Below are 15,594 nucleotides of genomic sequence, written 5' to 3'. Positions count from 1 at the left end.
CAGTGGGGAGAGCCATGGTTAGATCTGTTTGCCTCCGTAGAGAATGTGCAATGTCAGCAGTTTTGCACGTTGGAGTTTCCAAGAGGGCTATCGCTAGGTGATGCTTTTCGTCGCAAGTGGAGTTCAGGCCTCCTGTACGCCTTTCCGCCTATACCACTTCTGCCCAGCGTTCTCAAGAATATCAAGAACAACCGGGCCCAAGTAATCCTAGTGGCTCCGGATTGGGCACGGAGAGTTTGGTATCCAGAGCTTCTCAAAATGAACAACGGTCCGCCAATCAGGCTGCCTCTTCGGGAGGATCTTCTGTCGCAGCAGCAGGGGAAGGTTCTCCACCCAAACCTGTCAACTCTGCACCTTCATGCGTGGAGATTGAGCGGTGACAGTTGATGGTTTATGACCTCCCTCCTGAGGTCTGTGATGTCATTCTGGCAGCCAGGCGTCCCTCTACTAAGTCGAACTGCGCCTGCCGTTGGAAACGCTTTGTTTCATATTGTACAGAGAGGTCTATTGATCCTCTTTCTTCTTCTCTAACATCCTTTTGTTTATATTGTCTCTTGCCCAGCAGGGTTCCTCCTTGGGGACTTTCAAGGGCTATCTTGCAGCCTTATCGGCTTTTCTTCAGTTGCCCGATCAACCATCTCTGTTTAAATCACCTATAGTACAGAGGTTTTTGAAAGAGCTTGTGCATCTGTTCCCGCCCGTGCCTTTCTTTATGCCCCAGTGGGATCTTAATTTGGTTCTTACCTTCCTTATGTGTGCTCCCTTTGAGCCCTTGCATAACTGTCCTCTCCGGCTGCTCACTATTAAAACAGCCTTTTTGGTGGCAATTACATCTGCCAAGAGAGTGAGTGAGCTGCAGGCTTTATCTTCAAAGTCTCCTTATCTCATGATATATCCTGACAAGGTAGTGTTAAGAACTCTTGCCTCTTTCCTCCCCAAGATGGTGACCCCTTTCCATCTGGGTCAAAATATCACCATGCCCACCTTCTTTGCACCTCTGCATCCCTCTAAGGAAGAGGAGCGTCTCCATCGGCTGGACCCAAAAAGAGCGTTATCGTTCTACCTTAAGGGCACTAAAGATTTCCGGGTGGACGACCAACTCTTTGTGGGGTACGTTGGTGCAAAGAAGGGTCGGGCGGTGCAGAAACGATCCATTTCGCGCTGGGTCGTTCTCTGTACAAAGATCTGCTACGCTTTGGCAAAGAAGCAGCCTCCCGAGGGCTTGAGAGCTCATTCTACTAAGAGGAAAGTTGCTACCACTGCGTTAGCACGTGGTGTACCGCTGGTGGACATCTGTCAGGCTGCTACGTGGGCTTCTTTGCACACGTTTGCAAAACACTACTGCCTGGATAGCCAGGTTAGAAGAGAGGGGCATTTTGCCCGGTCTGTTTTGCAGGACTTCCCAGTGTAAAAATCTCCTTCAGACCCACCGCCAGGGTTTATAGCTTGGGTATCTATTCTAAGGTAAGGAAGCTGCTGCTAGAAGTCTCTATCAGATGAACAAGTTACTTACCTTCGGTAACAAGGTTTCTGGTAGAGACTCTAGCTAGCTGCAGATTCACTACACCCACCCAAGCCTACCCGCTCTGCGGATATTTTTTATACAGATATATATATATATATATATATGTTCGATGGCATGTGTAGCTGCAGATACACATGCTGTGCACATCCCACCATCTGGTGTTGGGCTCGGAGTGTTACAAGTTGTTTTTCTTCGAAGAAGTCTTTTCGAGTCACGAGACCGAGGGACTCCTCCCATTTCGACTCCATTGCGCATGGGCGTCGACTCCATCTTAGATTGTTTTTTTTCCACCATCGGGTTCGGACGTGTTCCTTTTCGCTCCGTGTTTCGGGTCGGAAAGTTAGTTAGAATCTCGGAAAAATCGTCGGTATTGTTTGCGTTCGGTATCGGGTTAGTTACAACAGATCGACACCGAATTAAGAAGAGCTCCGGTGGCCCTTCAGGGTTTTTTCGATCCCCGTCGGGGCCTGGTCGGCCCGGCCACGTGTCTCTTCAAGGCTGATGTTACGGACCCCATTCCGCTTCTGTCCAAAAGGCCCTAACAAGTATCCATATACAGATCAACACCTGGTCTGTAACTTGTGTTTGTCACCAGAACACAAGGAGGATACTTGTGAGGCCTGTCGAGCGTTTCGGTCCAGGAAGACACTCAGGGACCGAAGAGCAAGAAGACTGCAAATGGCGTCGGCGCCGACAGGACAAGGGCGTTTCGAGGAGGAGGAAGAAACATTCTCCATCCAGGATTCGGACTCGGAAGAGATCAATCCCGAAGAAATGCCGAAAACCGTGAGTAAGACGTCGAAACGAACTCACGAAAAGACTGCCAAAGCCCAGGGGGCGCCACCGCCAACAGGCCATGGCTTAACCTGAAAAATAGGTGACCGTCCATCTGCACCGAAAAAGGGCGAGCTGGTGTCGAAGTCATCCGACTCCTGTCGAGATACAGGCATGCAGCAATCTCGGGCCCGAGAGAGTGGCTCCGAAAAGATTCGCCATCGAGACAGCGGCACCGAAATGGGTCGGCACCGAGAGGGCACTACGCCGAAAGCAAAAAAAGATTTCGTCGGAGCCGAAAAAAGCAGCCGAAAAGGTTTCCGTACCGAAACATCCGGCCTCCGAACTGAAAATTAGTTCCTATTCAGAGGAACAAGGACTGTCCTCACAAATGAAGACACACAGATTTGAACAAGAATTAGAGACAATAGAGCCAGATCACACGCAAAGGCGGCTCTTTATTCAGAAAGATACAGGGAAGATCAGCACTCTTCCTCCAATCAGAATGAAACGAAAACTTGCCTTCCAAGACAAGGACAAACAGCCACAAGCAAAAGTGGCTAAACAAGTAACACCACCACCATCCCCACATCACTCTCCACAACTATCACCGGTAGCCACTCCACCAATGATGCAATCCCCAACACATACGGGGATGGGTCAAGATGACCCTGACGCATGGGACCTTTACGACGCACCAGTGTCAGATAATAGTCCTCAATGCTATCCAGCGAGACCCTCGCCACCAGAGGATAGTACAGGCTACGTTCAAGTGGTATCAAGGGCAGCAGCATTTCACAATGTCAGCCTTCACTCAGAACCCATTGAAGACGACTTCCTTTTTAATACACTGTCGTCTACGCACAGTCAATATCAAAGTCTGCCGATGTTGCCCGGAATGCTAAAACACTCCAAACAAGTGTTTGAGGAGCCTGTCAAAGGGAGAGCCATTACTCCAAGAGTAGATAAAAAATATAAACCGCCACCAACAGACCCAGTGTACATCACACAACAGCTATCACCAGACTCTGTTGTAGTCGGAGCAGCGCGCAAAAGAGCCAACTCTCATACTTCAGGAGACGCGCCACCTCCAGATAAAGAGAGTAGAAAATTCGACGCAGCAGCCAAAAGGGTGGCGGCACAGGCAGCAAACCAGTGGCGTATTGCAAATTCGCAAGCTTTGCTAGCCAGATATGATAGGGCCCATTGGGACGAGATGCAACACCTTATTGAACACTTACCAAAGGAGTTCCAAAAAGGAGCGCAGCAAGTGGTAGAAGAGGGACAAAATATCTCCAATAATCAAATTCGATCAGCAATGGATGCTGCAGACACAGCTGCTAGAACTGTCAACACAGCAGTAACAATAAGGAGGCATGCATGGCTGCGTACATCAGGATTTAAACCAGAGATACAGCAAGCTGTGCTGAATTTGCCATTCAACGGACAGCAGTTGTTTGGGCCGGAGGTGGACACTGCAATAGAAAAACTTAAAAAAGACACTGACACGGCCAAAGCCATGGGCGCACTCTACTCCCCGCAGAGCAGAGGCACATTTCGAAAAACACAATTTTGGGAGGTGGGGGGGGGGGGGGGGGGGGGGGGGTTTCGAGGGAAAACCACAGAAGCCACAACCTCCCAAACAAAGCCCACTTACCAGAGCCAGTATCAGCGGGGAGGTTTTCGGGGACAATATAAAGGAGGACAGTTTCAAAGAAACAGAGGAAAGTTCCAAAGTCCCAAAACTCCTCAAAACAAACAGTGACTTCAAGGTCACAAATCCCCAACACATAACACCTGTGGGGGGGAGACTAACCAAGTTTTACACACATTGGGAGGAAATAACAACAGACACTTGGGTCTTAGCAATTATCCAGCATGGTTATTGCATAGAATTTCTCAAATTCCCTCCAAACGTCCCACCGAAAACACACAATATGTCAAAACAACATATATATCTTCTAGGACTAGAAGTTCAGGCATTGCTACAGAAAGAAGCAATAGAATTAGTACCAAAAGAACAATTAAACACAGGAGTTTACTCACTGTACTTCCTGATACCCAAAAAAGACAAGAGCCTGAGACCGATACTAGATCTCAGAACATTAAATACCTACATCAAATCAGACCACTTTCACATGGTTACTCTACAAGACGTAATCCCACTGCTCAAACAACAAGACTACATGACAACACTAGACCTAAAGGATGCATATTTCCACATACCAATACATCCTTCACACAGAAAGTACCTAAGGTTTGTATTCCAAGGGATACATTACCAATTCAAAGTGTTGCCATTCGGAATAACAACTGCGCCAAGAGTTTTTACAAAATGCCTAGCAGTAGTAGCTGCACATATCGGAAGGCAGCAAATACATGTGTTCCCATACCTAGACGATTGGTTAATCAAAACCAATACGCTAAAACGGTGTTCAAAAAACACAAAATATGTCATAGAAATCCTACACAAACTAGGTTTCTCAATCAACTACGCAAAGTCACACCTGCAGCCGTGTCAAACACAGCAATACTTAGGAGCAACAATCAACACAGCAAAAGGGATTGCTACTCCAAGTTCACAAAGAGTACAAACATTTCACAATGTAATACAGGCCTTGTATCCAAAACAAAGAGTACAAGTCAAAATAATAATGAAACTACTAGGCATGATGTCCTCATGCATAGCCATTGTCCCAAATGCAAAGTTACACATGCGGCCCTTACAACAGTGCCTAGCATCACAATGGTCACAAGCACAGGGTCAGCTTCTAGATCTGGTGTTGATAGACCACCAAACATACATCTCGCTTCAATGGTGGAACAGTATAAATTTAAACCAAGGGCGGCCTTTCCAAGACCCAGTGCCACAATACGTGATAACAACAGATGCTTCCATGACAGGATGGGGAGCACACCTCAATCAACACAGCATCCAAGGACAATGGAACATACAGCAAAAACAGTTTCACATAAATCACCTAGAACTATTAGCGGTATTTCTAGCGCTGAAAGCATTTCAACCCATGATAACCCACAAATACATTCTTGTCAAAACAGACAACATGACAACAATGTATTACCTAAACAAACAAGGAGGGACACACTCAACATAGTTGTGTCTCCTAACACCGAAAATGTGGCATTGGGCGATTCACAACCATATTCGCCTAATAGCACAATTTATTCCAGGAATTCAGAATCAGTTAGCAGACAATCTCTCACGGGATCACCAACAGATCCACCAATGGGAGATTCACCCCCAAATACTGAACACTTACTTCCAAATTTGGGGAACACCACAAATAGATCTATTTGCAACAAAGGAAAACTCAAAATGCCAAAACTTCGCATCCAGGTACCCACAACATCAGTCTCGGGCAATGCGCTATGGATGAACTGGTCAGGGATATTTGCGTACGCTTTTCCCCCTCTCCCACTCCTTCCATATCTGGTAAACAAGTTGAGTCAAAACAAACTCAAACTCATACTAATAGCACCAACATGGGCAAGGCAACCTTGGTACACAACACTACTAGACCTGTCAGTAGTACCTCATGTCAAAGTACCAAACAGACCAGATCTGTTAACACAACACAAACAACAGATCAGGCATCCAAATCCAGCATTGCTGAATCTAGCAATTTGGCTCCTGAAATCCTAGAATTCGGACACTTACACCTCACACAAGAATGTATGGAGGTCATAAAACAGGCTAGAATGCCTACCACTAGACACTGCTATGCAAATAAGTGGAAAAGATTTGTTTATTACTGCCATAATAATCAAATTCAACCCTTACACACATCTACAAAAGATATATTAGGATACTTACTACATTTGCAAAAAGCAAAACTAGCTTTCTCTTCCATAAAAATACATCTTACTGCAATTTCAGCTTACCTGCAAATTACGCACTCAACTTCATTATTTAGGATACCAGTCATAAAAGCGTTTATGGAAGGCCTAAAGAGAATTATACCACCAAGAACGCCACCAGTTCCTTCATGGAACCTCAACATTGTCTTAACACGACTCATGGGTCCACCTTTTGAGCCCATGCACTCTTGTGAAATGCAATACTTAACGTGGAAAGTTGCATTTTTAATTGCCATCACATCTCTAAGAAGAGTGAGTGAAATTCAAGCGTTTACCATTCAAGAACCATTTATTCAAATACACAAAAATAAAGTTGTACTACGAACAAATCCTAAATTTTTACGAAAAAGTAATCTCACCGTTCCACTTGAATCAAACGGTAGAATTACCAGTGTTCTTCCCACACCCATTTTCTGTAGCTGAAAGAGCACTACATACATTAGACATCAAAAGAGCACTAATGTACTACATTGACATAACAAAAATAATTCGAAAGTCAAAACAACTATTTATTGCCTTTCAAAAACCTCATACAGGAAATCCAATTTCAAAACAAGGCATTGCTAGATGGATAGTTAAGTGCATTCAAACCTGCTATCTTAAAGCTAAAAGAGAACTGCCTATTACGCCAAAGGCACACTCAACCAGAGAGAAAGGTGCCACCATGGCCTTTCTAGGAAATATTCCAATGAACGAAATATGTAAAGCAGCAATATGGTCTACGCCTCATACATTTACCAAACACTACTGTGTAGATGTGTTAACTGCTCAACAAGCAACAGTAGGACAAGCTGTACTAAGAACATTATTTCAAACTACTTCAACTCCTACAGGCTGAACCACCACTTTTGGGGAGATAACTGCTTACTAGTCTATGCACAGCATGTGTATCTGCAGCTACACATGCCATCGAACGGAAAATGTCACTTACCCAGTGTACATCTGTTCGTGGCATTAGTCGCTGCAGATTCACATGCGCCCACCCGCCTCCCCGGGAGCCTGTAGCCTTTTAGAAGTAGATCTTAAACATTTGTACATTTGTAAATATATTACTTTAAACTTCATTATGTACATACGCATTCACTCCATTGCATGGGCACTATTACTAGCATACACAACTCCTACCTCACCCTCTGCGGGGAAGACAATCTAAGATGGAGTCGACGCCCATGCGCAATGGAGTCGAAATGGGAGGAGTCCCTCGGTCTCGTGACTCGAAAAGACTTCTTCGAAGAAAAACAACTTGTAACACTCCGAGCCCAACACCAGATGGCGGGATGTGCACAGCATGTGAATCTGCAGCGACTAATGCCACGACCAGATGTACACTGGGTAAGTGACATTTTATATATATATATGATTTTTGCATTTCTTAAAGGCATGAAAGAATTTTTACTTCAAACAGTCACAGAGGTAAAATCCATAATTGTTGGTTCTTCTATGACTCTTCTGCTTCTGGCATGGGAATTTGTGGAAAAGAACTGACGTACGTGCCCGAGACGGCGTCTGTATAGACAACCGTGACGTCATAGACGGCTCCGATGACGCACGCGGAGCTGGTCGACGCACGAGGATCCGAACGACGGCGCCCGACTGCGCGCGCTCAGGATACTGCTCAGAAAAAACTCTGGATTCGAAGCTGACGCCAGGGAATTCTAAGGTAAGGAATCTGCAGCTATATAGAGTCTCTACCAGATACCTCGTTACCGAAGGTAAGTAACTTGTTCTTCAGTCCTCTGCGACATCCTCTAGCTGACCCACCGCTTTGGGAGAGCTGTTTTATAGTCTGTGCACAGCATGTATATTCACAGCTGCACATACCATGAACTGAAAATATAGCATACCCTACAAGTATCTGTTTGTGGCATGTAGTGCTGTAGATTCACATACACCTACCCTTCTCCCTGGGCACCTGTGGTTGTTGCAGACATTCTTACTTTTACCATACTGTTACTTCCTACTTTGCATGGTCATTGCTTATTGCATCTTTATGATCCATCTCCAGTCACACCCTATGTATGGGGGGGGGGGGGAGCAGATGCCCATGCGCATTATCACTAATAAATGGAGTCACCAGAACCTGTGACTGTAAAAGATTCTTTTTGAAGAAAAACAAGTTGCACATATCTGAGCCAAACGCTTGATGGCCAAAGTATGCACAGCATGTGTATCTGAAGCTACACGTGCCACAAAAACCAATTTACAACTGGGGATTTCAACAAGAATGGCTGATATGGCCATCTTTGAAAGAATGAGATGGCTGAAAGTTAGCCGTTTAAGATGCCCACAAAACAGTCCTGCTGGGCAAGAAAAACAATAAACAGGGACCTGAAAGCATGGAGCAGAAAGAGGGTAAGCTTGCTTTTCTGCACACTGTCCCACACACTTGCCCCAGCGGCAGGTGTAAAAACAAATTGCACACATCTGAGCCCAAAACTAGATGGCAAAAGTATGCACAGCATGTGAGTCTACAGCACTACATGTCGCGAACAAATGCTTACAGGGTAAGTAACATTTTCCTTTTGAAAAGTTTCCTACATAGGTTTCCACCTTCACCCTTTATCATGCCTCAGTAGGACCTCACTCTCGTACTTAATTTCAGATGTGTGCTCCCTTTGAGCCACTACATAACAGTTCTCTAGGGCCCCTTACAATCATACCATCAAGATGCCCTTGTTAGTGACGATAACCTCTGCCTGGCGGGTCAGGAGCTACAGGCTTTGTCATATAAGCCTCCATACCTAACTATCTTTCCAGACAAGCTGGTTCTTCGCACTATAGCTTCCTTTAGGGAGCTGGGTTCTGGTTGCATTAGTGTCCTGTTCTCTCAAACCCCCCCCACCCCCCATGTATCCCACCCACACACATTTTTTGCCTGGGCTTCTATGTGCAACTTCGACTGAGTGCACTGTGTTCCTTTCTAACCAGGTCCCCAGTGCCAGTATTCCTTCCCTAAAACAAGATCAAGTGACCAGGCCCTTTCCCCTGCAAATAAGCCCCTAATAAATGGTACCCTGGTACCTAGGGCATGGGTATTGAAGAGGGCTCCTAAGATCTGCAGCACAACTTTGCCACTCTGAGGAACCCAGCACCAACCTTATGCAGACTTCCATTACAGGCTGGTTGACTGGGTGCTCCCAAAATTGCTAACAAGACATGCCGCATGGCCTGTGTACCATGTCCCCTAACATTGCGTGTAATATATGTAAGTCACCCCTCTAGCAGGCCTTACAGCCCTATATGACATGTGAGTGCAGATATGCCCCTGCTACATCTTTGTCGATTCTCAGACCTAGTAAGTCTCCAGGGAAGTCATTTTAAATACATAGGCACTGGTTACATGGTTGGGGGGGAAACTGTGGTCTGAGGCAGCAGGTATCGTTGAGTCCAGGAGGGGTCAAACTACAGTGGACTAGAGCTTTCCACATCAATGCACATACTGTTTTATCTGTATCAAAATTTTTATTTTTGCAGGGACAGAGCAGCCTGGTAGACAAGGGGCACTTGGCTTTGCCCGGTCACCTTCTCCATCAATGAGAGCCCAGGATGCTATGCAACAAAGACCGAGTATTTTCCAGGGAATGAATGGCAAGAGTGTGATCACGCCACTGGATTCTGCAGCGCAGCTTCGCATCATGTAAGTGATTATCCGCCTTTTGCTTTGAGATTCATACATATTATACACCCAACAAATGCTTCTTGGATGCATGGGCATAAACAAGATGAGAACATAATGAAATATGAGACAGTATTAAGACTGTATTTGATTTAAAACTGTGACAGATTTCACAGTAACTTTGGCATTTGTTGCATAATGCTAATAACACTCTTATGCAAAAAATTGGATATTTTGTATATTGACACCACAACTATCCTCAGATGTTTCTCTTTTTAGTGTTTTTGTTTGTGGATTTCTATAGAGAAACAGTAATCTGCTTATATTTGAAATACCCCTAAAATGAGTGGTTTATGTAGGTGGCTGATATTGCTTCTCATTCATTCAATATTAACAATTAAAATGTACAAAATAGAGCAGTATTTGATAATAATTGCTCAAGTAATGCTTCTCTTCCTGATATGTGAATTTCTCAAGGAGGTAAACTGTGCTTGAATTTGACTGAGGGATCTGAGTTGATGGTAAATGCTGAGGAAAGAGAGTAGGAGCTGTGTATTTTTCAAGTTGGTTGGTTATGTCTGCACAGTTATCTTTGAAAAACAACAAATCTTTATGTATTAGGCCTGTAAATGGCACAGTTATACAAAATAACAATCCTGAAGTTGGTAACCCTTCAATGCAAGGATATAGCCCAAAATGTTACAACTCTGTTGGCCTTCTGCCCAGCATTATCCTCTGTGACTTGGTTTAGGTTGGGTGTTCACTTCAGGTCATCAAAGTATCTCTGCCATTCTCCAGCCAAAGTGACATGCTTGTTCTTCTTTTGCGAGGTTGATTGTCAGGGGTGTAATTATGGTTCAAAGCCAAGGGTCTGTCGTGGGTCTGGGTAGTGGGGATTGTTGGGGCATTGTTCCTCCTGGTTTTTTAAAGCTATGCCTTCCCGCCCTTGTATGTTATTTGTCTAGACCAGGGGTCTTCAAACTGGGGGCCTCAAGTAATCCCGGGGGTTGCCAGGCTCTGACCAAAAGAAGCATTACACAGATAACAGGCCGGTGTTTTAAGCAGAAGCATGTTATTGCATCTTTAAAAAGGTAACAGTACTTAACTGCAATGTTTAAATAGATCTAGACATATTTAAACATTGGCATCTTTATAAAAATAATTGTGAAAAATTCTGAGTGGGGCCCAATGATTTTTATTTTTCAACTGGGGTGGGTGCGGCGTAAAACAGTTTGGAGACCACCGGCCTAGACCTTTGTGTTTCCCTTGTGAAAATAAGAAGCATGCAAGCTCTCACTCCGGCTTCTGTTTTACTGACTGTAAAACATCAGAGCTGGCCTCTGGTGTTGTGTTTAAACTGTCAGTGAGGACCCCATGGTTCCTTATCAGGTAAACAGGCTTAGCTAAAAAGCTTGTGTCTCTGTGTGTGAATAAGGTGTGTCTCCCATCAATACACCCCTGGTGAGTAGTCAGTTCAGTCTCGCATAACTGGGCATCCTTTGCCTTCATAATGTCAAGTCAGAATGCGGCCTTTGGGATCTCGAGACTTAGTGTTAACTTAGTCAAAATACCAACTAGAGACATAGTAACTGGTGGACTGTAACCTATGATCCACCTACGCATTACATGAGCATGGTGCATTGTGGTCAGTATTCATTTGTGTGACACTTGCAGCAGTACCTTTTGTTAGTGTGTTCCAAACCTTCTTTCACCATGAATAAATACATTCAAGAAATCACACTAAGACTATGGCCCTGATTCTAACCCCGGCGGTCTTCGACCGCCGGGGCGAGGGTCGGCGGGAGCACCGCCGACAGGCCGGCGGTGCCCCGCAGGGCATTCTGACCGCGGCGCTTTGGCCGCGGTCAGAAAGGGTAAACCGGCGGTCTCCCGCCGGTTTACCGCTGCCCTCAGAATCCCCCATGGCGGCCGCCATGAACAGGATGGCGGTAGGGGGGGTCGCGGGGCCCCTGCCGTGCCCATGCCAATGGCATGGGCACGGCAGGGGCCCCCGTAAGAGGGCCCCGCAATGTATTTCAGTGTCTGCCTTGCAGACACTGAAATACGCGACGGGTGCTACTGCACCCGTCGCACCTTCCCACTCCGCCGGCTCGATTACGAGCCGGCATCCTCGTGGGAAGGGAGTTTTTCCCTGGGCTGGCGGGCGGTCTTTTGGAGACCGCCCGCCAGCCCAGGGAAAAACTCATAATACCCTCCGCGGTCTTCTGACCGCGGAGCGGTATTATGGGGGCGGAATTCTGGCGGGCGGCCTCCGCCGCCCTCCAGGATTAGAATCACCCCCTATATCTTTTACTATAAGTAAAATAAGACTTGAATTCTAGTGTGTATAAAATACATATAGTTGTGGCTATAAAAAACAAACAGAATAGTGCCAGCAATAGCAGCTAATAAGCCAAATCTTTAAAACTATTTTTGTATTATATGGGTAATTTAGGATTTCCCTGCATTTGTTTTCCATTCCCTACTTTCTTGCCTCCAACTAGACTATTTTAGCACCAAAAATAGACTTTACAAGTTTCTTAGGTGGCCTTGACTTTCACTGGCATACTTTGATGGAGAAACAGAAATATTTTTGCTTATGAAAAGAGCCAGTGCTACATCAAGCCAAAAAGGCTTGTCTTGCTCCCCGAGCCAGTATCCCAGCAAACCAGTAAAGCTTGTTGTGCTCCCCTTTCCTGTTTGTGGCCATCAGGAAGGTGTTTACAGCTCCTGTCTGCAAAAGCATAATCTCTCAACTCTCACCTCAGCTCTGTGGAGATATGAAGGTATCTCTCTCCCAAAACTTGTTTGGATTTAGCTTAAATATTCTTTTCAGATTGTTTTTAAAAGAGCAGGTCTGTTTGATGGCATGTGTGGCTGTAGATACACATGCTCTGCATACTTCTGGCATCTAGTGTTGGGTCCGGAAGGTTGCAAGTTGTTTATCTTCTAAAAGCCTTTTGAGTCGCGAGGTGCAGTGGCTCCTCCTCTTGTTGGTAATGCGCATGGTCATTATTAGATTGCTTTCTTCTGCCGTCCGGGCCAGTTGTGTTTCACCAAGCTCTTGGTTGAGGCCTTCTCTTTGAACTCATTCTATTTGGGATGCATGCCCCACCGTTTGTATTGTTTTTTAACATGCATATTCCATTCCTTGCGTTTTGGGATGAGAAGAAATCACTTGTCGGATCGACGTGCTTCGACAGAAGCCCTCTGGGTTGTGTCCTTTAGGCTGCTGTGTTCTCAGTTTGCCCAACTCGAGAATGAACTCCTGATGGAACAGACTCCCTTTCGATTCAATCCTATATGCCACACAATGTTCCCGCAGACCGAGCAGCACCAAATCTGCAACCTCTGTCTCCAGACCATAAAGAGGAGGACTGCAAGGCTTGCCAGTCTTTTCAATCCAAGAATACTTTACGTGATTCAAGGGCCCACCGTCGTGAGATGCCACGACAGCAGAACGAAGAAACACAGGGCATCTTGGGAGAAGAAGATGTTGAGTCAGAGTCAGAGGCAAAAATATAACAGGCCTCGGCGGCTGAAGAGAAGACCTTTTTGTACGAAACTGGCCTGGTGTGTGGTGAGTACCCATGGTGTTGTCACCTTATACCAGGTCCAGGTATCCCCTGCTAGTGAGGTGTAGACCGTGTCTCAGAAGCCAGGGCTCTTTAGAGGTGGCAGTGGATGAGCAGCCAAGACTTATCTAGGAGATGTGCAAAGCTTATGCAAAACCACTACAGCCACACATTACTTGGACACTTGATAGAACCACACAGTGTTAGAAAAATAAAGGTAATTAATTATAGTAACACAAATACTAAAATACTTTAATAGGCAACTCTCCAATAGGAGGTAAGTAAACACATTATGTGCATGTTAAAAGTTAGTGATTAGTATAGAAAGCAATAGCAAATAGTATAAATAATAGAAAATAGTGAAGGCCTTAGGGGGAGACCAAACCATACACTAATTAAGTGAAATGTGAAAGGCAGACCCCCACCCAAATTATCAGTGGAGGAGAGCTAGGAACCCCAAAAGCGGAGTACCAGAGTGTCCCCCAGTGAGCAGGAGAGAAGAGGTAAGTACCTGGTTTTTCCCAAAACGCACAGGAACTTTAAAAAAGGACTGTGCAAGACCCAGACAAGACTGGAGGAAACCAAAGGTGGAACCTCACAAAAGAGGACCTGCAAAAGAAGGGGACCAAGTCTTGTTCGAGTTGGGGTGTCCGGCTATGGCAGTAGTTACTACCCACCCTTCTGTGGATGCAGGACCAGGTTGACAGTGGATGAAGGAAGTCAGCAGTGCAGCGCAGAAGAGGAGGAGGCAGCCCAGCAGGCACAAGAGCCCCGGTGAGGCCCACTCAGCACACCTGAAGAGGAGTCCCACATCACTAGAGCAGCAGGCTGGAGACTGTGCTTTGCAGGGAAGAATACTGCAGGCTGGGGTCGACACAGAGCTTGAAGATCCCTGGGAGGAGGAACAAAAAAGCCTTGGTAGCTACAGGAGTCGTGGTGCACAGGGGCACTGTCCTGCAAGAGAAAGAAAGGGCTTACTGTCTCCCAATTTGGACAGCTGGTAGAGAGGACCACTCAAGACCACCACCTGTGATGCAGGATCCACGCAGTTCTGTAGGAGAGAGGATCCACGCAGCAAGAGGATCCACGCAGCCAGTCGTCATTGCAGTTGGTGTCTGCGTATGCAGGGGAGTGACCCCTTCACTCCAAGGGAGATTCCTTCTTACTTCTTGTGCAGGCTGAAGAAGCTTCGCCCTCAGAGGATGCACAGCCAGGGAAATGTAGTTGCTGGAAGGATCCAGAGAAACAATGTTGCAGACTGGAGTCGTCGCTCGAGTTGCAGATTGTCGATTCCTGGAGGGTCTAGTTGCAGTCCCGAGGCCTGAAGGTGAAGTAAACAATGCAGAGGAGTCCTACTGGAATCTTGCATGTCGAATTTGAAAACCTACCCGGGATGAAGACCCTAAATAGCCCAGGAAGGGGGATTGGTCACCTAACAGGGTGACCACCTATCAGGAGGGGACTGTGACCTGACCTGGCCACTCAGATATTCCCAGGGGCCTCTGCCCACCTTGGATTCAAGATGGAAGAATAAAGTGGCCATCTGGAGGAGCTCTGGGCACCACACCTGGGGTGTTGATGGACAGGGTAGTGGTCACTCCTCTTTCCATTGTCCAGTTACGTGCCAGTGAAAGGACCTGTGGTCCCCGGACTGTTGCAAACCGGTTTATTCAAGTAGGGCACCACATGTGCCCTTCAAAACATACCAGTGGCTTGGGGAGGCTTACCCTCCCAAGCCCTGTAACACCTGTTTCCAAAGGGAGAGGGTGGTGCCTCCCTCTCCCAAAGGAAATCATTTGTTCTGGCTTCCTCTGCTTGAGCTGGTCAAGGAGTAGTAGGGCAGAAACCTGTCTGAGGGATGGCAGCAGTGCAGGCTGCCCAGAAAACTGGTAGGAGCAATGTTTGGGGTCTTCTAAGGAGCCCCCTGAGTGCATGGAAACATACAGCAGGTAATGGCAATAGTATTGGGATAGGATTCCGACATGTTTGATACCAAACATGCCCTGGTTCGGAGTTACCATTAGGTAGCTGGACACAGGTAGTGACTGACCTTTGTCCAGTACACGGGTAATATGGCTTCTCTGCACTTACAAAGTCCAGGGAAATGGAGCTGGAGTTCGTAGGGGCTCCTCTGCATATGTCGGGGTGCCCTCATACACAGTACCTGCACCCTGCCCTCTGGGCTAGGAGGGCCTGCCACAGGGGAGACTTATAGTGGCCTGGTG

General features: G+C 46.3%; 1 protein-coding gene across 16 annotated transcripts in view; it reads left to right on the top strand.

Annotated features, from left to right (window-relative positions):
- Positions 1-15,594, top strand: part of NCOR1 (nuclear receptor corepressor 1) — a 1,251,773-nt gene that overhangs the window by 1,010,905 nt on the left and 225,274 nt on the right. For all 16 annotated transcript variants that reach the window (XM_069226323.1, XM_069226317.1, XM_069226319.1 and 13 more), the window contains one exon: positions 9,653-9,815. In XM_069226323.1, the coding sequence (XP_069082424.1) occupies positions 9,653-9,815 (163 nt within the window). The remainder of the gene's footprint in view (positions 1-9,652; positions 9,816-15,594) is intronic.

This window comes from Pleurodeles waltl, chromosome 3_1 (assembly GCF_031143425.1).
Source record: "Pleurodeles waltl isolate 20211129_DDA chromosome 3_1, aPleWal1.hap1.20221129, whole genome shotgun sequence".
In the NCBI taxonomy this organism is placed as follows: domain Eukaryota; kingdom Metazoa; phylum Chordata; class Amphibia; order Caudata; family Salamandridae; genus Pleurodeles; species Pleurodeles waltl.
The sequence above is the reverse complement of the archived record's forward strand: the minus strand, read 5'-3'. Positions and strand labels throughout refer to the sequence as shown.